Raw genomic sequence first — 27,218 nt, 5'->3', positions numbered from 1 at the left:
TTATGGTGTGAAAGTATAATGAACGAATGTCCCTTTAGCACATCACTCCCCTCTACCTCCCCTGCACCCTTCTCACAGCTGGTTGTCCTTGGTCAGCAAAGACCCAGAGTACAGAGGTGCAGTCACATGGGTTCACCTCCTACCCCCGGAGCAATGTCTCTGCTGTGCACCTCTGCAACTGGCTCACTGCTGCTGCTATGTCTGCCACTGCTGCCACTATTTTCTCTGCTGCTGCTATCTCTGCCACGACCTGCCACCTCTGACGCATCACCACTGCTGCTGCTTGCTGCTCACTGCCACTTTTGCAATGCTACAGTCTGAGTTTCTACTGCTTAGGTCAGGTCTTAATGGTTTCATTAGATAGCAGGGAACCTCACTACTAGTGCAACCTCTGCATTGATCTTTCACTGCAACACTGTCCCCCCACCCACCACCCAGTCTAGTCCCTGAACCTCTTAATCAGTGAGTCAGCTCTAATATTCACAGAACAGAAACAAGCACTGTCAATTGGGTCTAATCAACTCTGTCTTTAAATGCTAGGGACAAGAGGGTCAAATGGCATCTAGGACCCTTTAAGCATAGCCCACACCATCACGTAAGAACACTTGCTCCCACTCCTTCTCTCTTTCACAGAATCATAGAATATTAGGGTTGGAAGGGACCTCAGGAGGTCATCTAGCTCAAAGCAGGACCAACCCCCCAACTAAATCATCCCAGCCAGGGCTTTGTCAAGCCTGAATTTCAAAACCTCTAAGGAATGAGATTCCACCACCTCCCTAGGTAATCCATTCCGGTGCTTCACCACCCTCCTAGTGAAAAAGTTTTTCCTAATATTCAACCTAAACCTTCCCCACTGTAACTTGAGACTATTACTCCTTGTTCTGTCATCTGCCACCACTGAGAACAGTCTAGATCCATCCTCTTTGGAACCCCCTTTCAGGTAGTTGAAAGCAGCTATCAACTCCCCCCCTCATTCTTCTCTTCTGCAGACTAAACAATCACAGTTCCCTCAGCCTTTCCTCATAAGTCATGTGCTCCAGCCCCCTAATCATTTTTGTTGCCCTCTGCTGGACTCTTTCCAATTTTTCCACATCCTTCTTGTAGTGTGGGGCCCAAACTGGACACAGTACTCCAGATGAGGCCTCACCAATGTCAAATAGAGGAGAATGATCACATCCCTCGATCTGCTGGCAATGCCCCTACTTATACAGCCCAAAATGCCGTTAGCCTTCTTGGCAACAAGGGCACATTGTTGACTCATATCCAGCTTCTTGTCCACTGTAACCCCTAGGTGTCCTTTTCTGCAGAACTGCTTCCTAGCCATTTGGTCCCCAGTCTGTAACAGTGAATGGGATTCTTCTGTCCTAAGTGCAGGACTCTGCACTTGTCCTTGTTGAACCTCATCAGGTTTCTTTTGGCCCAATCCTCTAATTTGTCTAGGTCCCTCTGTATCCTATCCCTACCCTCCAGCGTATCTACCACTCCTTCCAGTTTAGTGTCATCTGCAACTTGCTGAGAATGCAGTCCATGCCATCTTCCAGATCATTAATGAAGCTATTGAACAAAACTGGCCTCAGGATCGACACTTGAAACCAGCTGCCAACTAGCCATGGAGCCATTGATAACTACCTGTTGAGCCCGACGATCTAGCCAGCTTTCTATCCACCTTATAGTCCATTCATCCAGCCCATACTTCTTTAACTTGTTGGCAAGAATACTGTGGGAGACCGTATAGGATTTGACATCCTTACACCTGCTTAGCATGCAAAGGTCAGTTTAGGGTGACCACCTCAATCAGGGCATACTCAGTACAGTTCTACTGCTCTTTATTCACACAATAAGGATATCATTTCAATACCGCTGCATTCAATACGTAAGTGAATTGTAACCCACAACCAGCCAAAATTTATCACTTTGGCAAAGCAGCTCCATCTTCTGAGCACCAGGCTGAGAAGGTGTGTCACTGCTGTGACATTACATTTCATATTCCTTATGAAACTATGCTTATATGTCCATATTCCTTCTGAAAATAGGCTTATGATATGAATATGACATAACAGAGATGTATGTTATGCAATATGGCTCATGTAAGATATCATTGGAAAGGTTATAATTTACTTAATGTGATTATCTAATTTGTATGCCTGTATCATTTCTGTATCTGAAGTTAGCAATATTAACTATGTATTTAATAGGCAGCAGGTTTAAAACAAATAAAAGGAAGTTCTTTTTCACGCAGCGCACAGTCAACTTGTGAAACTCCTTACCTGAGGAGGTTGTGAAGGCTAGGACTATAACAATGTTTAAAAGGGGACTGGATAAATTCATGGTGGCTAAGTCCATAAATGGCTATTAGCTAGGATGGGTAAGAATGGTGTCCCTAGCCTCTGTTCGTCAGAGGATGGAGATGGATGGCAGGAGAGAGATCACTTGATCATTGCCTGTTAGGTTCACTCCCTCTGGGGCACCTGGCATTGGCCACTGTCGGTAGACAGATACTGGGCTAGATGGACCTTTGGTCTGACCTGGTACAGCCATTCTTATGTTCTTATGTTCTTATCTGTATTTCAAATGTGTTACTTTGTGTATCAACCCCAATTAGCCCTTCAGGTACAACAATGGAAAAGCCAGACAGGGCTAATGGGCCCTTAGCAGAGACAATGGGCTGTGAAAGGGCTTGGTCTTCCTGTGGATGCTGGAGACAGCCTAGGAGCAATGGCTGCCATAGCCATGCAGAGACATGGGTCTGAGTCACCTGGTACCAGATACTCCTCCTCCCATTTTGGAATTCCAGTGGTTTTCCACTAGAAGACAGAGGGTTCCTGCCTTACACAGGGGCTTTATAAAGCAGGGGAGTGACATCATAATGGTTCTCCTTTGCCTCCCCACCCAAAGAGACACTGAAAAACACCTGGAAGCAAAAACTGAACTGGGGGGAGAACGGTTGAACCCAAGCTGGAAGGACGTCTAGCTTGTGAGTAATAATACCTGAGGTCTCAAGAAGGAGACCAGTGCAGCTGCCTTTCAAGACTTTCTGTAATCTGCCTGCAACAATATCTCGGGTGAGAAATACTATTTGTAACCAATTTCTTTAGTGAAACTAGCTTAGTTTGCGTGTTTGATTTCATTTGCTTAGTAATCTGCTTTGTTCTGTATGCTACTCCTTTTACCATTTAAAATCTGCCTTTTGTAGTTAATAAAATTTGTTTTATTGATAATATAACCCAGTTTCTGTAATTTCTAACAGGGGTTGGGGGGAGAAGTTGTGCATTCCTTCCTCCACATTGAGGGAGGAGGCGGATTTCATAATATATCCTTGGGTCTGCACTCCAAGGGAGATGGACATCTGAGTGCTGGAGCAAGTCCCTTAAGCTGAGTCTTTCCAGAGTGTGCGTGTTTTAGAGGAGGCTTTAATTGCCTGGCTCAGCAAGACTGGTAAAAGGGGGCCCAAGCTGGCAGAACAGGTAGACTCAGTGGTATCTTAGTATATCACGTGGCTTCCTAAGAGGCATACCCCATCACAAATGCAAATACAGTCTGCTCCTGAAATCCCTAAAATACATATGAACTTTTAAAGTACACCTATCATACAGTCTGTTTGTCACTAGATGGCAGGGAAGAGCTAATTCAGACCCTGTGTCACTGTGCCTAAGTGGGTCATGGCTGAGAATACTAACTCAGGACAGACTGCTGAAAAACAGGGCAAACACACCCCAAACTGGTGGTGATTCTATCATTTGAGTTTACCAAACCAGTAACAAAAATAGACTTCTGTATCACCACACCGGTTAACAAGAAGCCAAAAAACCCATAGTCTTCTTAGGCTTTCTAGCCCCTGTTCGCCATCCAAACAACTGGACTTTATGATGAGAGGTTACTGAAAATCAGAGTCATCACACAAAGTTCTTCCAATCCCAAAGGATCACCATCTCACCAGGTCAGATATATAACACAGCTTTTACTTGAAAAATCACGCTTATAGCCAATCCTTTAGTAACTAAAAATAAAAGGTTTAATAATACAAAAAGAAAAGAAGAGTTATTAAAAAGTTAAGGAATCATATACAATTGATTTTCAGAGATGTAGGTCAGGATCATAGCAGTGATGTAAGTCTGCGAGCTTGTAAAAAGTCTCCTCAATTACCCAAACTAATTGGGGGTCATCAGTGTCTTCTTCAAAGCTTCCTCGTTAGAAGTCAGTCCAGAGAATTGAAGCAGAAAATGAAGACAAAAGCATGATGTCGCCATCTCCACTTTTATATCTTCAGCCCAAGAACATGGAAAGTTACTGGTCCAAGATAGAGTCTTGTATCACATGTCACGATGAGTCACTGGGCCTCCATTGTCCATAGTCCTTCTGTGATGTTCTTGGGAGAGGCTCACTGGACAAGGTAAGTCCTGGCTAGTCCTGATGTAAATCTGTCAGGGCGGGGGGTGGTGTCACCAAGGAACGACACCACATGTTTGAGATATAAATATGTAGCCAATATTCATAACTTCAGATACAAAGATGATACAGGCAGATAAACAGGATCATACTTAGCAAATCATAACTTTTCTAGTGATTCCTTACATGACATACTTTGTATAACATTAATTACAACTGGGCAACAGTGGTAACACCAGTGATATGAAGGGTCACTTTTCTTTTATACAGCATCACACCCTGCTTATATGTAATTTGGTTGCATTAATGCTAGCACTTGTAAGTAGAAGTTTATTTCTTGACACTGGGATGAGTATTGCCCAAGACATGCATATGCACATGGATGGAAAAAGCAGCAGACACTGAGCAAGTGGTGTACCTGTAACCTAGCACATCAAAAAACCTGCACACAGTCATGGCTGCTTGAAAGTGTATAGTTGGAAAAAGGAATAAAAATTAGCCTATTAGGAGTCAAGGAGTCAGAAGCTTCTGCTAGTGCAAAATGTTGCTACCCACTTGTGCACCAGAGCTAATTAAGCAGAGTACATGCCAGGTGTTCTTCAAAGAGTGCACTGGTATCCACTTTGCTTCCAGATGTGATTCAAGGTGTCATTTTTAAACCTATAAATTTTGACTCATAGATCAAGTAGATCTTCCCCCACCCCATACACCACTGCAGCAGTTGAGAATAGCTGTGGGAACTTCCACTAGGCATCCCTAAGCCTTTGAGCTCTGGAGGACTGGCATTTTTGGTGAAGGGCCTTGGATTTTGGAATTCACTCCATGATGGGTTCAAAATAACTGGAGTTTATAGATGGCAGGTTAATCTGTTAAGAGTGAATGTGTGGTGGCTGGGCCAGGTAGCCAACAAGATTCATGCTGTTTTATTATTACTACATATACTGAGCATAGCCTGCAAAGAGAGTTCAGATTGGGGCTTTATTACAAATCTAAAAAAAGAAATCTCACAATGTTTGAATGGAAACACAATCCTCCCTACAAGTATATTGATAGACCACAAATGGCGGTTCTCTAGCTTATCTTCAACCAGCTTTGCAGGATCTAATGGTTACAGAGGGAGGTAAGGTGAATGGGACATGCCAGCATACTCAGTAAAAAAACAAAACAGACTCCCACACCAAACCACTACAGTTGAGAAGTCTACCTTAGCTGTAAAAACACACCTATATGACAGAATGGTACTAGCAACAAATAATGTCATACAAGTATATTGAACACTTCAAGGGTGAAATTAAGGACATGCCCCACTGGGTGTTTCCAGCTCAGGAGATGGTGAAAGCCCCTCCACAAACATAACCCTCTCTTCATTCTTCCTGAGTCTTAGTGTATCATCTTCATCAAGGAACCCTCTGTGATTGGCCAGTGGTAGACCATTTTTATTCCTTCTCAAGGCTAGTATGTGCTAAACTTTGTGCCTTACTTTGGTGTCTTGTGTTGTGCAGTCCAAGAACCTTTTAACTATTGGCTATCTCTACAAGGATGTACACAGTGTGTGGAGAACATATTTTCAGAACTGTGCCATTTAAGAAGAGGTGGCACAAAACCAGAGACTTGCCTGCTGAAGTAGACACCTCAGAGCCTGCTCTAGGACTCATCTTTTCCCCACCTCTTCTTATTGTTTTTTCACTTACCCGGTGAGGTGTGGATGGGGGGAGCCCTGAGGGGCTCTTACTTCTGGCTCCAAGTGCCCCATGCATGCCAGGTACAATCCACTCCAGGGACAGTGTCAGCTGGGGAGTTTGACGTGGGCAGTACACCTGTCAAACCATAATGCAGGTGTCCTAAGGCGAGCTCAGGGAGGACAGAAAGATTCTGTGGAGCAGAAGGGCAAAAGCTCTTTTGATCTTGATTTTCACAATGAATACAGACTGTGAAAGTGGGGCCTCGTGATCCTTCTGACTTTTGGGGTTTTAAGCAGGAGGTGTCAGAAAAGTTACCACAGGGATAACTGGCTTGTGGTGGCCAAGCATTCATGGTGATGTTGCTTTTTTATTCTTTTGATCTTCTTTATCCAAGTGTGCTCCATTTACATGGACAATCATCAAAGTTTAACAGCCCTCCTTTGTTAGACCTGTGGGACATTTAGTCCAAGATAGAGGTAAAAGGACAGCAGAAAGTCAAAGACAAGACTTACATTCAAAATGGAGCTTGCAGCTTTAGAAACATATATACAGAGAGTTCATAATCTCATATAGAATTAATAAATTGTACATAGATTCCCTAAATCATCACAAGGGACTGCTACATGGTCACTTTCCTGTGTTCATTATGCACATTGCTGTTATGCATCTGCATATGCATAATGTGACAATTTGCTGAGTTGTACAATGGATGCACAGAAAAGGTTCATTTTGGTTTTAAAGGTATTACTGGTTTTAAAGATAGAGAATACTCTGAAAATTGTGATATCCCTAAAATAAATATGAACTTTTAAAGTATACCTATCATACAGCCACCTTCTTGGACTACCTGATAGATGTCCACAGCACACACTTATTTGTCTGGCATTGTCTACTCAATCAAGTTTCCGATGAACCCATTTTTGCTAGATTCTGTGTGGTATTTGTCCACCTCTGCCTGCATGTTTCTTTGATATTGTGCCTGGGATGGATTTCAATGGAACGATGTCAATTAACACCGGCTGAGGTTCTGGTCCATATATTTTGACAGGGCTTACCAGAACTAAAATGCATATCTTGCTCTGTTTTTTATGCTTATAGTTGTCTCTTCTTTAAGGATGCATTCTTTTTCTCACTGACAAGACAGGATTTGCCCCTAAAACAATACCTGGCTTTCCTAAATCTTACATCTGTTTTAGTGTTATTTGCTATTAGACACTAAATCCATTGGACTGTTATTGAGTTACTATAGTTAATGACCAGGCTTTCATTTGATCTTGGTTATTCTCAAATTCCATTCAGGTGAGATTACTTCCAGCATTAGCTCTGCAGATAAAAAGCATTATCTGCTTTTTCTGATATAATCCTCGCTTCCTAGCCTAGAAAGATTCATTTATTGCCTCCTGATAATGAAGAAATGTCAAAGGTTTTGAAGCAATGACATTTTGTTGCAGTTTGATATGTGAGATCAGTTAGACAGCTGCCTTAAGGCAAGCTACAAGATTACTCATCTGATTGTGTTGCTGTGATATGGTTTTGTTGCATACAATTACTATGACTCACGCTTCTCTCTCTGTTGTCAAGATCCATAGAGATGGTTTTTGCCCCAGTTGCCATGGCTATAATGGACTCTAAAGGGCCATTGTTAAAAACTCAGGGATACTTTGCTGTTCTTTTAGATACACATTTAATTACTAAGATGAAACAAAATACAGTATTTAACATATATTTGATGCTGAACAAACTAGCATTAAATCCTTTGGTGCAGGAAATTTGGGTAACTTAGTGATTTTCAACCCGGGGCCATTCTTAGGAAAGGGATCTTGATACCTGCATTTCAGCCCTGACCACACATCTTCTGGGTAGCAACTGCAGTGCATAGTTACACAAAAAAGTGGCTTTAGGACAGTATTAAAGAAGACCAAATGAAAAATAAACTTATTTTGAGGCAATGGATTTAGATGCCTATATTGTGAATATGGTCATGTCTTCGCCGGGGTGCAGGACTTCAGATGCTGTAATCTCTAAAAGGCACTAGGCAATTTATCTTTCCCCTTAAATATGTTTGCTGTTGCCTTTCCAGCTGTTGTGTTGTTTACATATTTGATCATGACTGAATTGCCACCAAACAAAGAAAGGCATGAAGCAGCTGCTCAGTGCACAGATGGGCTGGTTTTTTGTTTAGTTGGTCAAAAGAGCCACCAAGAGCACCTTCGGCTTAAGCCAGCAGCTGCGTGGTCTGCCTAAAGCCCTCATGGGTCATAGCTGGAGAGCTCCTTGGATAACACATTTCTCCCTTTCTCTAAATAGATACTAGAGAGGCTGAATGTCCATGGAAGTCAGTTTAATTTTGTCTGAAAGTAAACAGGAGGGATCATTTTTTTGAGCACGATGAGAACAGCAGCTTCACATGTCTGTAATCCCTTGTTTAAGAAGATTACAAAAGACATGTTCCAGCAAGAAAATACTGAGATTTAGTTGACAGTGTTACTGCTTTGCTCCTGATCTGTGAGCTGGCAAAGCCAGCCAATACAGTCCAAAAGCGAATGTCTCTCTCAGAGAAGCATCTTGGAGTTCAACAGGTTTTAACAGCAGCAAAAGCAAAACATATCACAAAACTTCAAAGAACACAAAGGTTCCACGCTGGCTACAGCAAACCTTCTGTCATTATCTGGTGTGTGGAAAGATGGGGCTCTTTCGTGTCCTGGGTAAATCTGCTCCTTAGCCTTAGTTCTTCTATCATTTAAATAATATTTAATTTGGGTGTTGTAAAGTTGTGATGAGGGACACATACCTTTCATGAGCACCTCCTGTCAGTTGGTGTGAACCTGCACATACTCTCTCTCTGCTCCTGGTGCCCCCTGTTGGCTGTTAACCTGGTCAGGTGGGTCTTCAGTGAACTAGTCCTCCACTCAAGTCTCACACAGTCAATATGTGAATGAACAAACCCCTTCTTGGGTAACACAGTCCAACAGATGGTTGTCTCTCTTCAGGGTCTTCAGCCCCATCTCTGGGCCTGTTTAAATTCTAGTCCCTTTCTTGGCCCTTTTAGTACTGAGTCTTATCCCCTTCTGGGACCTTAAGTCACTTCCCCTGTGGCTTGTGGGGTAACCCAGGCCTGCCCACTACTCTCAATCCCAACCCAGGAACCCTACAAAAAGCAGCCACATATTGCTTCCTTTAACTCCTTGGTTGCTGCTATTCCCTGGGCTGCTTCCCATGTAACCCTTTCCTTTCCACCCTTACGTCAGGGTTCTCTGTCTGTTCCCTACTTGAGCAGGGTGTCTCTCAGGTCTCCTCACCTGGAGAGTCTCACAGCCTTCCTCACCCTTCTATCCCAGCCCACAACTAATCTGCTCAGCCCTTGCAGCTCCTTTTAACTGAGCCTGCTGATTGGCTGCTTTCCTGCAGCCTCTCTGCAGGCCTGGAGGACCCACCTTCACTGTTCCTTTTCTGGAGAGGAGTTTGGTAGGACCATGAGGCCTCCAGCAGGGGGGCCTCAAAGGGCCTGGTACACCCTGTCACAACAGTCCAAAGAATAGTCCAAGCCAAATTGCAGAAGCAATGTGCTCATGCACATTCCATGCAATTTTTTAAGCTGAAAATAAAGTTTCCAAGTTCAATTTAGAGCTGGAAGCCACAAAGAAAAGGCGTTTGCATGCTCAGTTTCACTAGTTGATGGAAGAAATGAAAATGAAAAAGCTTAGACATACTAAAGAGCGCAAAGGAAGTTGGAATTTCAAGATAAACTTCTCCTTTCATGGAGTACTTGAAAGATTAAAGGAGAAGCTTTAGAAATTCCATAAGAAGTCTGTAAATACACCCAGAAGATGTCACTAGTGCAAACTAAATCTCTACAAGACACTTTTTAGAAAACTAGATTTAGATCAGCCTAGTCATTTATTTTAATTAATTTAATTAATTAGGAGGGTAGGATGTGAAATCCAGGTATGGGATTGGCCACAGTAGAAGAGATTATGATGGTGGGACACTGCAGAAGACAAACAGATGATAGGATGCCAAAGAAAATAATGCAAACACAACCAAGGTCAGTCTGACCTAGAGGATGACCACTGGTGGGATATCGTATACACAAACATGAGTCTGGGCTTAGCAGAGGAACAAGCCACGGACAGGAATGAATAGCGACACTGTCAGGGCCGGCTCCAGCTTTTTTGCCGCCTCAAGCGGCAAAGAAGAAAAGGAAAAGAAAAAGAAAAACCCGACTGAGCTGTCGCCGAAGAGGAAGGGAGGGAGCAAAGGACCTGCCACTGAATTGCCGCTGAAGACTGAAGTGGAGCGATAGAGTTGCCGCCGAAGTGCCGCCAAAGAGGAAGCGAGGCACTGAATGACCCACCGCTGAATTGCTGCCGGAGACCCGAATGTGCCGCCCCAATAACGGATGGACTGTCACCCCTTTCTATTGGCCGCCACAGGCACCTGCTTCCTTCGCTGGTGCCTGGAGCCGGCCCTGGACACTGTACTGTTTCCTGTGTTTACAAAGATGCTCTGGGAGGAACGCAGCAATTAATTTAGGCCAATAAGATTTTTTTTTATAGGTCTTGTATACACACAATGTTTTCCACCTGCTACATCTTATATCTCCCAGCTTCTATTCAGCCTGTAGTGTTTTATATTACCCTTACCATAATACAATTATTTTATGATTTTTTTCCCTTAACTGGGCCTAGATTCATCAGACCAGGTGAGCTGTAAGTCTGGAGAGCTGTAAGCAAGGGGAATGGCAGACTTTTCTGCTTCTGTGTGAACCTCCTTGGTATCTGAGGCCAGATTTTTAAAGGTATTTAGGGACCTCATTGGATTTTCAAAAAATGCCTAGGTGTGTGGCTATTGGCAATTAGGTGCCTAGGTATTTTAGGTACCAAAATACCTTTACAAATCTGCCCCCTGCAGCCTAATTCTATTCTATTGAAGGCAAAACTGCTATCGGTTACATCTGGAACAGGATTGGTTTCTTGGATAGGAATTAGCTAAATCCTTTGCCCTTGTCTTGGTATAGTCAGCAGATATGAACAGGAAAATTAACTCCCTCACTTCTGAATCCAGTGTAAAGCCTTTGGACTTTATTATATGTGGTTATTGCACCAGCCACAAAGGTAATAATTGTTCAAAATATTAAAAAACTAAAAGAACACATTATCCAATAAGTACATTTGGAATATCTTGTGGACCAAGGCCCTGGCTCAGCAAGGTATATGAGCACATACCTAACAAAGTATGTGCATAGCCCCAAGTCAAGTCAAAGGGATTATGCACATACTTATGGTTGGGTACATGCTTAAGTACATTGCCGAACCAGGGCCAGAGTTAACCAAGAAGGAAAATGTACATACAAGTCACATAAGTGTAAGAGCATTTTTTGCTCATTCTCTTTGATGTATGACTGGAAGTAAGATACAAATAGAGTTGGTCAGGAATTTTTCCAATGAAATGTTTTTCCTTGGACAATGTGGATTCATCAAATCTGAAATGTTTTGTAGAAACGTTTTGGTTTCAACTACTTCCATGAAAAAAAAGGTAGGATTCTGATGGAACTGAACTGAAAACTCCTTCAAAATGTTGTACTTTCCTGCAGAACTGAAATTTCATGTCTCAACTAGCTTTAGATGCAAATCAGCTGTACTTTAGCTGTAAGTGAACATTTGGACTCAAATTTCATAAGCACATCTGTCAATCTGACAACAAAGTCAGACTTATTACATATATTAGCTATAGGTATGGGTACTTTTAACGAAACAGCAATTCTTTCCCCGCTTTCCTTTCCTTTCCTGGTAGCATAAGGGAAGGGTTGACTTTTCTGTTAATAGTTGGAGCTGCTTTCACTCATGTGATTCTGCCCTATTGTTGCTGGCAGATAAGAAGTATAGTACAGGCTTTATAAAAGCCTGAGTAGTATGATACTATGTATACTCTGCTGCAGTGTATAAAGGAGTCTTACAAATTGAAACAATTTCCTACCATGAGTGCTGAGATTTTCAAAAGCACAGTTTACCCCCTGAAGGATGATAAAGTATTTATAAACAAAAGCTTTTCAATATTAATGAAATGACTTACAGTACATTTACTGAATGCTGAACTTAAACCATAAACATCTCACACAAACATTAAGAGATAAGACATCTTAACCAAGATAAGGCTACTGCTGGGCCTGCTCCTGGGAGTTGCACATGTTCAGCACCTCTCAGGACCAGACATTTGGACAGATTCTGGTCAGCTCCTATACAGAAGCACAAGGCGGGCTGAGCGAAGGCGAGATTCCCTGTCATCTTTCATTGCTTTTGGGTTGGCAAGAATTTCAACAAGGTACATGCTCCTTATAGTGGTCCCTATTGCTGTGATTGGTATCCAAGCAAGGGAAAAGCCAAGGGTCACATGAGATGGACTCTGGCTCCACCCCACTCCATTGTTAACCAGCCAAGTGGGGTGAATTCAGAGCAGGGGAGTATTCTACATCCTTTTTCAGAATCAGTTCCGTGAGCCTGAATGGTTCTCTGAAAACACCCACTCAATGTGCAGCGGCAGTCAAAAAAGGAAACAAGGGAATCATTAAGAAAGGGCTAGATAATAAGACCGAAAATATCATATTGCCTCTATATAAATCCATGGCATGTGCACATCTTGAACACTGCGTGCAGATGTGGTCACCCATCTCAAAAAAAGATATATTGGACTTGGAAAAGGTTCAGAAAAGGGAAAAAAAATAATAATTAAGGGTATGGAACGGCTGCCATATGAGGAGAGATTAATGAGACTGGGACTTTTCAGCTTGGAAAAGAGACGACTAAGTGGGGGATATGATAGAGGTCTATAAAATCATGACTGGTGTGGAGAAAGTAAATAAGGAAGTAGAAGAACTAGTGGCCCCAAATGAAATTAATAGGCAGCAGGTTTAAAACAAACGAAAGGAAGTATTTTTTCACACAATGCACCGTCACCCTGTGGAACTCCTTGCCAGAGGATGTTGTGAAGGCCCAGATTATAACAGGGTTCAAAAAAGAACTAGATAAATTCATGGAGGATAGGTCCATCAATGGCTATTAGCCAGGATGGGCAGAGATGATGTCCCTAGCCTCTGTTTGCCAGAACCTGGGAATGGGTGACAAGGGATGGATCACTTGATGATGACCTTTCTGTTCATTCCCTCTGGGGCACCTGGCATTGGCCACTGTCGGAAAACAGGATACTGGGCTAGATGGACCTTTGGTCTGACCCCATATGGCCGTTATGTTCTTATGTTCACTTGGTAAGAGCTTGGATCTCCATTGTTACAGTAAGTGGCAGATGATAGGTGGACAATTAATGCATTTTTTAATTAAACAGCAATGACTCTTTATATACTTCAGTAATACTCTTGATTTACAGATGCGTCAGGTTTTTGTTTAATTTTGAATGTGTGGGTAAAAACAATAGTAATTAAGGACTTAGCTTCCAATGGGAAAGAAATGCTAGGAAAGTAGGAGTTGCACTACAAGATCAGACAGACGCAGGGTCCATCTAATCAGTGTCCTGTTTCTGAGCCTGGCCAGCACCAGATCCTTTAGAGAAGGGTACCAGAAATCATGCATTGGAGGCAGTTATGATATAATCTACTCATACAAATAGCTTATGTGTTGTGCTGAGATGATTATGGAAACAACTAAATAATGAAAAGGATCAATTACTTCCTGGTAAACCAGGTGGAGCTGGGAACATTAATTACACCAGAAGAAATCATGGAAACAACGAATGTAGATGAAGATTACCCCTTCATTCAAGAGCATCTTTCTGTACTACGCATATTTAAGGGGCTAACTTATTTATTTTTATTTATCTAATGCCTAATTTGTAGCTATAGCCACACAAATATTATGCAGGACATGAATTAGGCACAAAGAGAGTTAATGGAATAGATTGATACAAAGGAAGATCACTGAAAAACAACATCCTTGGTAAAACTATAAATGAACCTTTACAGAGGTCCACCATTAATCTAGACCAGTGGTTCTCAAACTTTTTTTTATGGCCCACTTGAAAATTGCTGAGGATCTTGGCGGACCACTTAATATTTCCAAATGTTGTTTGTACCGTTAGCTAACTATTGTAAAGCGCTTTGGATAAAAGCGCTATACTGGAAAAAAAACCAAAGGTTATTTTGTTCTACAAATAGAAGCACAACTATTTTAAAATCAGTAGTCTTACCTTTCTAATGCGATGGATGTGCCCTCTCTCCCCCGGCCACGGCAGCCACAGAGCTGAGGCTGGGAAGGAGGGCCGGCTCTCCCCGGCAGCTGCAGCCCTGGAGCTGGGGAAAGTTGCCTCTTTCTCTGGCTGCCGCAGCCCTGCATGCCCCAAATTCCCCACCCCTCTTCTCACCCTACTGCCTCCCTCCCACCTGCCCGCTATTCCCCCCAAGGCCACCAACCTCACCTTACATGTGCGTCTTCTCCAGGGTCCAGGCACCTAATTAGTGGAGCCATGCCTGCACGGCTCCACTAATTAGGTGGGTGGCCCTTCATTCTCTCATGTGTGGCCGCCCAGGTGGGCACCTTAGAGGGAACTATCTGCGGACCACTTGACTGGAGCTCGAGGACCAGAGTTTGAGAACCTCTGATCTAGACTATTAAAATTGGCTGAAAATAGCAGAGTGCTGGGGAAAAGTGAGCCCTCCTCCGATACTTTAACACGAAGTAGTCAGTGAGAAAAAGCTTCATCAACTTAAATCCTTGAGCCTAACTCGTAATGAGTGATGCACATAGATATTTGGTAACAAAGGCCGCAAGCACAGAAAAGCAGCTTCAGGATTGTGTTAGTTAGGTTAGAGAGGTTACCCAGTGCTGTTACCTACATGCCATCCCCTTTAACTGCCTCGCCCTGTGTGCTTTACCAAGGCAGGGCTCTGAGATAAGAGATCTTGATGGGAGCTGTAAATGAGGGAGGAGTGAACTTGTTGGTCAAGATTTTTCAAAAATAGGGGCCTAAAGTTAGGCTTGTTAAACCCATATTTAGGTGCCTAAATATGTGATCTGATTTTCAGCCTGCAGCCATCCTTTTTAAAAATTGTACCATTAGTTTAATATAGAGCTGTACGTGTACATGGTGGTGACCAGTAAACTGGGCCAAACTAGCTCTGCAATGGAGATCTGCAGTATGATTGCTATGGCTCAAAAAAGGTCATTTGGGCCCAACTTTTAAAAGGTATTTAGGCGTTGCACCACTTGGTGTTGCAAGGCCTAAGTGACTTAGGAGCCCAAGTCTCATTTTCAAAAGTGACTTTGGCACTTAAGAGACCAAGTCTCAGTGAAACTCTCCTTAATGCCTAAATCACTTTTGAAAATGAGAGAAAGGCTCCTACTTAGCCCAGATCCTGAAAGATATTTGGGTGCCTAATGCCCATTGATTAAAAAACAAAAACACCACCACCTTTGAGGGTTGGGCCTCAGGGCATGTAACATGGAGTGGAACAATGCCTAAATACCTTTAAAAATCTGGGTCTTGGACCATGGCTCTCCTTGACTTTTCTGAAGATCCTGGAAATGAAATACAGAGGAAGTAACCCTGGAAAGGAAAAGTCCTTCTCCAGTGGAAGGGAAGTATAACAACAGTAGTACCTGAAGACATGAACCGGTAATGACCCATGTGGCTGTTTGCCCAGACTGCAAAGAGAGATATTCTAACAGCATGGCTGAGTAGTAATTTAGGATCATATATGTATCTTTATATTGGGGCTGTCAAGCGATTAAAAAATTAATCACGATTAATCGCGCAATTCACTGTTAAACAATAATAGAATACCATTTACTTAAATATTTTTGGATGTTTTCTACATTTTCAAATATGATTTCAATTACAACACAGAATACAAAGTGTACAGTGCTCACTTTATATTTATTTTTATTACAAATATTTGTACTGTAAAAAACAAAAAAAAAATTCAATTCACCTCATACAAGTACTATAGTGCAATCTCTTTATCATGAAAGTTGAACTTACAAATGTAGAATTATGTACAAAAAACTGCATTCAAAAATAAAACAAAGTAAAACTTTAAAGCCTACAAGTCCACTCAGTCCTACTTCAGCCAATCGCTCAGACAAACAAGTTTGGTTACAATTTGCAGGAGATGCTGCTGCCTGCTTCTTGGTTACAATGTCACCTGAAAGTGAAAACAGGCATTCACATGGCATTGTTGTAGCTGGAGTCGTAAGGTATTTACGTGCCAGATGCGCTAAAGATTCATATATTCCTTCATGCTTTCACCACTATTCCAGAGGGCATGTGTCCATGCTGATGATGGGTTCTGCTCGATAACAATCCAAAGCAGTGTGGACCGACGCATATTCATTTTCATCATCTGAGTCAGATGCCACCAGCGGAAGGTTGATTTTCTTACTTTGGTGGTTTGGGTTCTGTAGTTTCCACATTGGATTGTTGCTATTTTAAGACTTCTGAAAGCATGCTCCACACCCCATCCCTCTCAGATTTTGGACAGCACTTCTGATTCTTAAACCTTGGGTTGAGTGCTGTAGCTATCTTTAGAAATCTCACATTGGTATCTTCTTTGCATTTTGTCAAATCTGCAGTGAAAATGTTCTTAAAACGAACAACATGTGCTGGGTCATCATCCGAGACTGCTATAACATGAAATATATGGCAAAATGCAGGTAAAACAGAACAGGAGACATATAGTTCTCCTCCAAGGAGTTCAGTCACAAATTTAATTAACACATTATTTTTTTAATGAGCATCATCAGCATGGAAGCGTGTCCTCTGGAACGATGGCCGAAGCATGAAGGGGCATACAAACGTTTAGCATATCTGGCATGTCAGTGCCGGCTACAACAGTGCCATGCGAATGCCTGTTCTCACTTATTGTAATATTGTAATATTACAATAAGTAAGAACTTATAAGGTTCTTATTTATTGTAATATTAAGGTGATATTGTAAATAAGAAGCGGTCAGCATCATTTCCTGCAAATTGTAACCAAACTTGTTTGTCTGAGCGACTGGCTGAACAAGAAGTAGAACTGAGTGGACTTGTAGGTACTAAAGTTTTATATTGTTTTGTTTTGAGTGCAGTTATGTAACCAAAAAAATCTATATTTGTAAACTGCACTTTCACAACAAAGAGATTGCACTTCAGTTCTTATCTGGGATAAATTGAAACCTACTATTTCTTTTGTTTATCATTTTTACAGTGCAAATATTTGTAATCAAAATAATAATATAAAGTGAGCACTGTACACTTTGTATTCTGTGTTGTAATAGAAATCAACATATCTGAAAATGTAGAAAAACATCAAAAAATATTTAATACATTTCAATTGGTATTCTATTTTTAACAGTGCGATTAATTGTGATTATTTTTTGAGTTAATCGCATAAGTTAACCTCGATTAATCGACAGCCCCACTTTATATATTTTTAGTTAAAAATAAACTACAAAAAGCCCCACTGCATTAATGCAATGTTTTATTGTCAGCATGAGGCCAAACACCAGCTGACTCCCTCACTTGTTTATTTTCCCTCTTTCTCCATAACTTCTGGTTTGTTCTTTATTATTTTATTTTTTAAAGAGTACCATTTTTTTGTGGCAGGTGCTGAGACCACTCTTGGGTTTGTGCAGCACTTAGCACACCATGGCAACAGGCAACAAAGAATAAGGGGTGGGCTTTTTCAATAGCATGCAAGTGGTTTGTTGGCACAAGTCTCATTGACTTGCAGTGGGATTTGCGCTGCTACATCACTTCAGCACCTTTGCAAATTCCACCCAATATTGGACAACCCCAGGAGTGAAAGCCTGGCCCCATTGAACTAAATGAAGGCTGGCTTTCACCTCAAGTATCTATATAATAAAGTCCATACATCTAGTCATTCCCTTTACATTCTCATAGTAGATTTCTACAACTGAGTCAAACTACTATCTTGCAAATATCATCTTGTCTCGTTCCCCTTAAGATATAATGCCCACAGGCAAAGAAGAAGATTTTCTGATCCAGAAAGAGTGCCTCCTGAGTTACAGAATGTATCTTGGCACTCACTTGTCTGTTCACATAGGTCACGGTCATCTTGTAACAAAAACTCAAAAAATGTTCATCTTTGAAGCCCACCTGGTCCAAAGTTCCAGGCAACTGAAGCAGCTGGTTGTTATTATTTTACTGTCTGTTTTCCCAGAACAGAGATTAAACCCACAGAACTCTTCACATTAGAACTGGTCAGAGAAATTCTGATTAAACCATAGTTAATGGAACTGCTTGCTCCAATGAAGATGGATGTGTTTCAATTTTGCCAGCATTTCATTTTGGAATGAAAACTGGAGAAAAAGTTCTGACAACGTTGAAACATCCCATTTTGACACTTTCTGAATGAAACATTTCAATTTTTCACCTATTTGTTTTTATTTTGTAGGCTATTATTTATTAGAATAGACTATGACATTTAAGAAGTTGAAGTCAAAATTGAAACACTTAGCTCAACTCAAAATAATTCCCTCCCCCAGAATTTTCCTCCGTGGAGAATTTCAAAATGTTTGAGTTTTCGTTCCTATTTGAAATAAAACCAGATATCAAAATCCTTTGCAAAATGGGACTTCCATCCTCTGCACAACTCTGTTCCTCATCCTTTCAAACAGGCATCTGTTACCCTGCGAATTGAAAGCTGAGGAAGACAAAATGCCATGTCTTATTGCCACTCTATTTCTGGCAGTTTTTCCAGCTTAAGTAATTCAGCGAAGCTTGCCTTAAGCAACCACCCAAGGGACTTGCAAATATCAGTCGAGGTGGCCTTTGATTAAAGGTTGAACAAAATGGTTCTGGATTTCTTGGAGGAAATTCTTCAGTGGTTGCTTAAGAGAGGTGTTCCCTAATTGAGGTGGATCCACTTCATTAGCAACCAGATGTTTGCTTTGAATAAAGACAGTGCAATGTGCCACCACCTCCTTGATTTGAACACAGATTGCTCAGACTCACTGATTTATTTTTTTCTCTTTTTTATTGCAGGCATGAATACAGAAACAGGTAAACAGCTGAGCCGTAAAAGCCTCTCTCAAGCCATGTTTCAACTAAAATGTCATTGTACTCTGTCTCTTGATACAGGCTGCTGCTCGGCTGTAACAAGATGATGTCAGCAACCTTGGCTAGAGCTGCCACTCAGCAGCAATAACAGCAGCTGCCAGAGAAGTGTTCCCTCCCCACGTCATATGAGAATTTCTTTACGGCACTTAACTTTACAAAACACAGTTGTGGGGCTGATCTTACATGCAATCAACAGATCAGTCTCAGTATATTTATTGCAAACGCCTTGAACATCAGGACATCAAAAATGAAATAACAATATTCCATTGTATAATTACAAAGAGTAGATGTCTGTAACCAGTGGACCAGAGATATATCCAGGGAAAAAAATGAAAATGAAGGATTTCCGTAAACAGTACAAATAAAACATGATGCTGCCTCCACCAAAGCATTTCACCCAGTTGCCTGCTCTGTTTGAAGTGGCTGAGTTGGCAAACTCTTGGAGGGGAAACACAAACCCCTGAAGTGAAGACTTTAAGGAGGAACTGATTTTTAAACATTGTCTCTCAGGATATAAATATGGTTGTAATATCAAAGGCTATACATACTGTATTTTCTGATACTGATTAAGGACATTAAACAATGTTTCCAAAGAAAACGTGGCCATTTTCCTTGAAGCATGCAGTTCATTTTAGGTGGTCAAATGGGTACCCACACAGGAAAAAAAAAATCCTGTTTGGGCTTTGTGAGAGATTGCAACATGGGAAAAAACTTGTTTATCCATTACATAGCCATTGCCTAGCTTTTGAAACAGCTAATCTTACTTTTGCTGCGACCATCAAAACATGAAGCTGTGTGTTGCCACCGAAACAAAGAAAACGCTTAAGGCCTCAAAGTTTTTAAACTGGGCTCTGACAGCAAAGCCATAATATCATTTGGTAAAACTGAGATTTGAGATTAAATCAACCTTCAGCAATAAACTTTTCTCTGTGTCCCCCATAGGCTTGGATTAGACCAGGATTTAAAGGTGTGTTGTTCACAAATGTTAGCTAATGTGTACAAATTTACATATTCTAAAAGTGCGGTGCAGAGAAGGTGCGGTACACTTCAACACTTGCTAACATTGTGGAGTTAAAGTCTACAGAGAAGCCTAGGTTTCAGCTGGACCAATTTAGCACATGTTTACTGCCTTGTTTACACTAGAGCTTTAGCTAATACATTCTAACAATACATCTCTCAATCCTAGTCCAGACAAGGCTGCATATTAAAAGTTAGATCGCACATGGGTGAGGAATTGCTGAAGTGTGGCTAAAGGGAGTGTGCAGGAACTAAAAATATGATGGAATTCCACAAATGGAAATTTAGGTTTAATATCAGGAAAACATTCCTAACAGCCTGTAGAATAGTCTCCTGAGGGAGGGCATGGAAGCCCCATTGCTTAAGACATTTAAAATTAGACTAGACAAACATCTGAGAATATACTGTGGGGAACAATCCCGCATTGGAAGGGATTAAGGCCCAGATTATCAAAGCCATTTAGGAGCCTACCACCCATTGAAATCAATGGGCGTTAGACACCTAAATACTTTTGAGGATTTGGGCCTCAGTGACCTGGTAAGACTGTTCCATCTCTAATTTCCAGGAATCTAAAAAATGGAAGGTGTCCTTGTTCTTTTCTCAGCTATTCCAAAGCATGCCCAGTCAGTTCAGATGTACAATGGTGACAGGACATCTTAGTGCACAGTTTCAGTTTTCCTGTTCTGAAAGTTTCAGCTTGAGAATTCTATACACTAGGACTACCATGCTGTTCTGTACAAGAACAAACTCGTAGCTTATTTATCTGCCAGAAAAATGAACAGGCTATTCCCAGTCTGGCATTCATTCTCTCTGAATGCTTTGGTCCTTGTGAATACATTGCTTAATGCAGCTAACCAGGAGCAGGTAGCCCCAACCAAAGCAGGTTCCAAGGTTTCCAGTTGCTCATAATAGCACTCTTGAATAAGCACACAGCAATCCACGCAGTAGGAAAAACCAGGGGAGTGTTGAAACACTGAGCTATCTTCTCAGGTCCTTTCTCGTTGATAACCTTTGGGAGTGGCCAGCCACACGTTCTTTGAAGGATCTTCGCATGCAACTGATTGCTGCCTAAGAACAGGCAGGCCAGAAGCAACCAGTAGAAATGACAATGCAGTTTAGGTAACTCCATTCTTGGAGTCATTTTTGCTTCCTGTCTCTGAAAACAGTGGCTGCTATAGGAACCTTTTCTTATTTGTCTTTAGGTTGTTCTCTTTTTATTAGTGACCAGGCAAAAATTATTTTGACCTATAGTGCCTTAGGCTGGAGCTCTCCTTCCTCCACAATCCCTCTGGAGGAAGCGAAAAAAAGATTAGTGGTGGAATGAAGGCATAGTCTTTTATACCTGGAGCATTCTTTGCCTCTGTGATTTCTTCAGAGGGAGTTAATATTCCCATTTTTTTTTAAAAATAACCTCAGATTGATGGAAACGGATGTACAAAAAGTGTGCCACCAAATTTGTTGACATCATTACTATACAGTGCTATACAGTGTACCAGTTGCATTTTGATTATGCAGCAAAGTCTGTCAAGAACTCAGAAATATACAAGCCAGACATCTGGGCACTTGTACAGATCCATGGGCCTATTCTGTATGTTAAGCGCTTTCATTACAGGGTGCATCACAGACTTCTTCCTGACACTTATGCCACTTACTTTAGCTTCATTTTATAGCTATAGAAAAAGGTTCAAAGTTATCTGACTTTAATTGAAGAGCCTTCTGTTCATTTCCTGCCCAATGAATATAAAATAGACAAGTAATTTTCTGTCTCCAAGTTGCAATCAAGACTCCTAAAATGCACTCAAGATTTTTCATATTAAATGACCATAACTAACGCTGACGAAAATTGAATCTTACTATACGCACTTCCTACCTTTAAAGCCAACAGGCTGGTTAAATTTAGATAAATCTATGGTCGTTGGTATCAAATTAAGGGCATCTTTTGATTTTAACCATACTAAAAACAGGAGAATCTACTGTACAGGATAACAGAAAAATATAGATCTTGGGCCATATAAAACACATACAAGGTTTCTGTTCAAAATCGCGTGTTGTAGCTGATGATCAATTGTTTTCAGCTTTTTAAATAATTTACTATTCTGCACTACTAAAAAAGGGAAACTATAGGAAAGTTTTATAGGAAATATGATCTATATTATTATTATATGACCTTAATACCATAAACCAATTTTTTAAGGCTCTAATCCTGCAAACACTTACATGCTCAACATTAAGTAAGGGAGTAGTCCCATTAATTTCAATGGAACCACTCAGTTGCTTGATGTAACCCTGTATGTATACATGCACGCAAGTGTTTGTAGGATTTCAGTTAAAACTGGTTATGATTCAATGTTTTTGGTTTAATGATAAGGGTGTCAACAGCAAACAACTTTGAACCACTGAAGTTTTTCTTTACCAGGAATACAATATGATTTATTTTATTGTCAAATCAAGATGACATGATTTTAGGCAGTACGGATATATCTATATATATCTGAGTAAAGATTAAGTTAGGAATTTGATAAGATAGCCATTTATTTTTCAGCAGAGACAAAGAGTCATAGGGTTAAGATGTAATCATTTTTCTGCTTTTAAAAATGATTCTTTAACAAACAGCAGTAACTTGGTGCAATTTTCAGTTATACAAAATGACATTTTCTAAGTTACTATCAAAATATTCTGCATAACATTAATCTCTGTGCAGTTATTAACATATATACAGAACAGTGTTTCTCAGTAGAAATCAGTATGTTCCTTGCTGATCATTTTTACCTTAGATTTACCAAAACCAAACCTAAAATTCATTTTATAATAGTAGAAAATCCTAATACTCATGATACATAAAGGAATGAAGGTTTATTTCCCAGCAGCAAATGAATAAAGGAACTCCTCCAAGTTAAAGTCAAGCCAAGACTTAATTTTAACCAACTGTGATGAATCTGAGTGAGCTGGGAACATAACACATTTTCATGATGCATTATGTTGAGTACACAGAAGTGGAGGAATGTAAACAGACAGAAGGCACATGAAAGGCCCCGATCCAGTCTCCATGTGACGAAGTGAGAATTTCATAATTCTGTCATCAACAGTCTTTTCATCATCTTCTCTCTCTCGAGTTCACGCCTCAGAGTCTCAGCACTGTGTAATTAATGCACAAACAGCCAATTATGGGAACAACAAAATGGCACATATTTCAATTAAAAATAATTAACATTTTTAAAGTACCAAGGGAAGGAGAAAGGTTCCGTTTGATTCAGTCAAAATGCTGAAAATAGATGGTTGAGTCAGAAGTGAAAATCGCTTGACATTTTGAGTAGTAAAGAAAAGCAACCAAGGGGGGGGGAAAAGCATGAGACATTTTAGGGCTTACTCCTTCTCCCCACAAAGTCACTGATAAAGTTCCCATTGACTTCAATGAAAGCAAGATTAGAAGCTCAGTGTCTTGTTAATTGATGTAAAAACCATGTAAAAAGACTTGTATTGCAGCAATCTGCTCCTCCGGGCCCAGATTGCCTTTCAGTTCCCTGTGAGGAGGTTTCTTTTCACTACATAGCCTACAGCATTATTTAGTGTGCATGCAAGTGAATGGGAAGCAGAGCTGGATTAAGTGCTAGAGATCTTTCCTGGGATCATGGAATGATGTTGCTGTGATGTCATCACACACTGGCTACAGAGCACAAGGAATAGACATCTCCATAAAGCATTCGGGTCCAGGAGGAGGAACTGAGCAGGAAGGAGCAGCTGTGAAGCAGCTAAGCATACCTCCTTACACAGGGAAAGGGAGGAAGAGGAGGCTACCCAACCCCCTGCGCCCCCCCATGCCTACAACCACCTGACTGGACCATGCCCCCATCTCAAGTGGACATCTACTGTTGGTGGGGTAAGAACTGCGGGATGGAATTCTACCACTGCTACTCCTGCACAGCCAAACCTGGGGAGAAGGAAGACTGGATCTGTAGCTGCTCTTCAGGTGGCTGGTATAGTGAAGTGGCTGTAGACTTCTGCCACTTTTGGTCCTTGAGTGGGCTCGGACTTTCCCCACAGTCTCCTGCTGCTCTGCATCTTCAGATGAGCCACGCCCCTCACTGTCTAGTCCCTCAGTCCGCTGCTGATCCTAGTGTTTGAGTGGGCTAATGCCCATGTAGCTCATGGTTACTGCAGCCCCTTAACTAGGGCCAAGGAGGGAGAGAGCTTTGTTACCACCTCCTCTGATGACCCATCAAGTCTCCTGGTTCTCTACATTTCTGGCAGACCATGGTGGGGACTGTGACGGGACATGCCCCCATCCCGCTGACATAGAAGGTTAACGAGCATTCCTGCACTCAAGCAGCATCAGTTAGATGCACCTGCAGAACTTGCTCCAGCTGAAGAAGGGGAGCTTAAAAACGGTTTAAGGGGGAAGTTTATCCAGGAGGAGAGGCTGCCAGGGACTGCTAGTGAGCTCCAGTAGCAAGGGAAGCCCAGCCTGAGGCAGTGACTAGCTTTTCCTTTCCTCTCCCACCCTTGATTGAGGACACTGCAAGCCTGATGAGGAGTGTCACCAGGGACTAGAAGTAATTGGACTCAGAAAGGGCCCTGGAGTGAGCTGAACTCCTGCTGGGAACAGAGAGCTCACCTGGGAGTAGGGGCTTCTGTAGGCGACCCAGGGGCAAGAGAGTCAAAGAGACAATGGCGGAGCCCAGGCTGACGGTTGGCCCACTACAGGGACCTAGTACAGGAATCATAGGGGTATGTGAGGGGACCCTCTCCACAGATCTTTGTGGTATCTGGGTCTGAGGGTGTAGAGTGCTCTTGTGGGGCTGCTGCCATGACACATACCAAATACAGCGCATTCTCTGGGTCTGCCAGCTCCCCTATTTGAGAATTATGGGGGGATTGCTGGAAAGGAGAAGAGAAGGAAGAGTGGGGGGAGGAGAACACTATGCAGGGAAAGACGGAGGGAGGGGAATGAAACAGGCAGCGGGGGACAGAAGAAAAGAGGGAATCTCTACAGAGTTTACTCTTCAGAATGTGCCAGGTTTATGTATAACTGGTGCAAAACTGCCCCTGGTCATTTTTTTTGGCCTTTGGAATGGACCTGATTTCACCAAATGGCTAGTATTTTCAAAACTTTTGCTCAGGAAAGAATGCTTCAGAATCTCTCTCACCCATTTGTGGGCTACTCAAAAGATATTGCATAAGCTGCTTGCACCTACTGAGCAGCCCTGCCCTAAGTCTGATGCATCTGTCATATTCTTTCATTGTTAACTGCTAGTAGCTTTAGAGACACTAACAGCACATGAGTAGATTTATTTATACATTTTCTAAAAGGGCAAACCTTAACAATAGTCTATGAAGAGGCACAAGTGCACGCTGGGAAATAAAGATGGTTAGCAGTGCAGAAGAAAGACCCAGTAGTTAGGATTTTTCTTTTTTAGATTAAGCATTTTGTGCAATTTTTAATGTGTGGATTTAGTTCATTTTAATGAAAATAAGAGAATGTTAGAACTGGCCCCTAGTACTAAGTGTAGTGCAGACAGGCGGACACTACATGAATCCAGCACAGCTATGCCAGTATTCCTCCAAAGTGCAATACCTCAACAAGGCATGGTCTTACTGATCTGCAATCTGCAACTCCTAAACTCTAATCCTAGCTCTGACAGCTGGTTTGGGGGGCAAGTGACAACCTCTGAGGCTCTGGGATAGTCACAGTTTTTGTGGCTCAGTTTCTCTACCTGTGAAGTGGGGAAAATATATATACCTTGCTGTGGTGCTTTGAGGATTAATGAGTTTATGTTTATAAAGCAGTTTGAAGATCTAAAGTGCTATATAAGGACACGATTCAGTTCCTACTGAAGTCAATGGGAGTCTTTCAATTGACTTAAATGGGAGCTGGATCACACCCGAGGTATTATGTCTGCTCTACAACTGTTAGGACGTTTCTGAACAAAGAGTGCCCATAACTGTACATTTTTAGGTGGTCTAGCAATATGAATAAATGTCCAATTGAAATTAGATTGAAACCAAGCAGCACATTTACTGGTGACCCATTGTAAATCAAAATTTCAATCTGGAGGTGAAAGTCTGACAGTGTATTATATTCCCATCTTAAAACTTCTGTTTCTCATTTCCATCTGGCACAGTCCTTTGGGTCTGCAAATGAAAGCCTGATCTTTGCTTTTGGGGTGTCAGATGGATCTAATTATAGAGTTACCCCCTTTAAATAGACAGTTTGGTTAATTCAGCACTCATCAGTCCCTAGAGAGGGAAGATTACCATTAGAAACAATTGTAAGATGGAAGAATTGAAAAAGAGTAGGTTTTCTGTGGGAAGCTGGAACATGCTTTTTTGCTATTTCATGCTACAAGAAGAACAATTGCAACCTGACATTACTCTGAAAAATCAGTGGCTGGTATTCATCGGAAAGAGTATCTATTTCTCAGCCCTTCCCAGTTAGAACTGAATTTAGAAAAACAGAGTGCAACAGCAGTTGTTAAAAACAAACCAGTGGTTCAGGGGAGGTGATTTGTCTCAGAAAAAACTGCACACCCTTTTCTCTCCAGGCCAGTGGTTATGGAGGTGGTATGTTTGGCCTTCAGAGGAGGGCAACTGCTGGCTGCATCACCAGTTAGGAGTGGCTTTCAATTCAGAGAAAGTTTCTCCTGCTTTCCATTTGTCCTGAGGTAAGTACCAAATGGCAGCTGACTTTACACATTGGTGGAAATCGTAGTTTAGAATGATAGGCTCAGTGGGTTCTTTCTCATTACATTTATGATAGAATAAAAGAAATCAAACTCTTGGGAACCTAGAGGGAGACGCATAGTATTGCTATGAACTGCTCAATACCTGTCTGCCAGAGAAATAGGTTTGTGTGATGAATATATCGTCTGCACTGTCGGGGTTGGGACTGTCTCTGCCAAGGACCTCATTGCAGGTGAAGGAGATACTGGTGGTAACATCTTAGGTGATGACTGCACAGCACAGCACACTAATTTGCTGTCTATAAATTCTGCCTAAGAAGAAAATAATGAAAAGGATAAGTTAGTTTTGACTTTTTATGCCCACATTCTCTCAAACACTCGTTATCAGC

General features: G+C 41.6%; 1 protein-coding gene across 2 annotated transcripts in view; it reads right to left on the bottom strand.

Annotated features, from left to right (window-relative positions):
• Positions 1-19,050: 19,050 nt before the first annotated feature.
• The window catches only part of EPB41L4B (erythrocyte membrane protein band 4.1 like 4B), a 290,295-nt gene continuing 282,127 nt past the window's right edge, over positions 19,051-27,218 (bottom strand). For both annotated transcript variants that reach the window (XM_045005334.1, XM_045005335.1), the window contains exons 24-25: positions 26,975-27,141; positions 19,051-23,287 (exon numbers count right to left, since the gene is read on the bottom strand). In XM_045005334.1, coding sequence (XP_044861269.1) covers positions 23,218-23,287; positions 26,975-27,141 — 237 coding nt within the window. In that variant the 3' untranslated portion in view covers positions 19,051-23,217. The remainder of the gene's footprint in view (positions 23,288-26,974; positions 27,142-27,218) is intronic.

This window comes from Mauremys mutica, chromosome 2, assembly GCF_020497125.1.
Source record: "Mauremys mutica isolate MM-2020 ecotype Southern chromosome 2, ASM2049712v1, whole genome shotgun sequence".
Lineage (NCBI taxonomy): Eukaryota > Metazoa > Chordata > Testudines > Geoemydidae > Mauremys > Mauremys mutica.
This window is presented reverse-complemented; position numbering and strand designations above follow the sequence as displayed.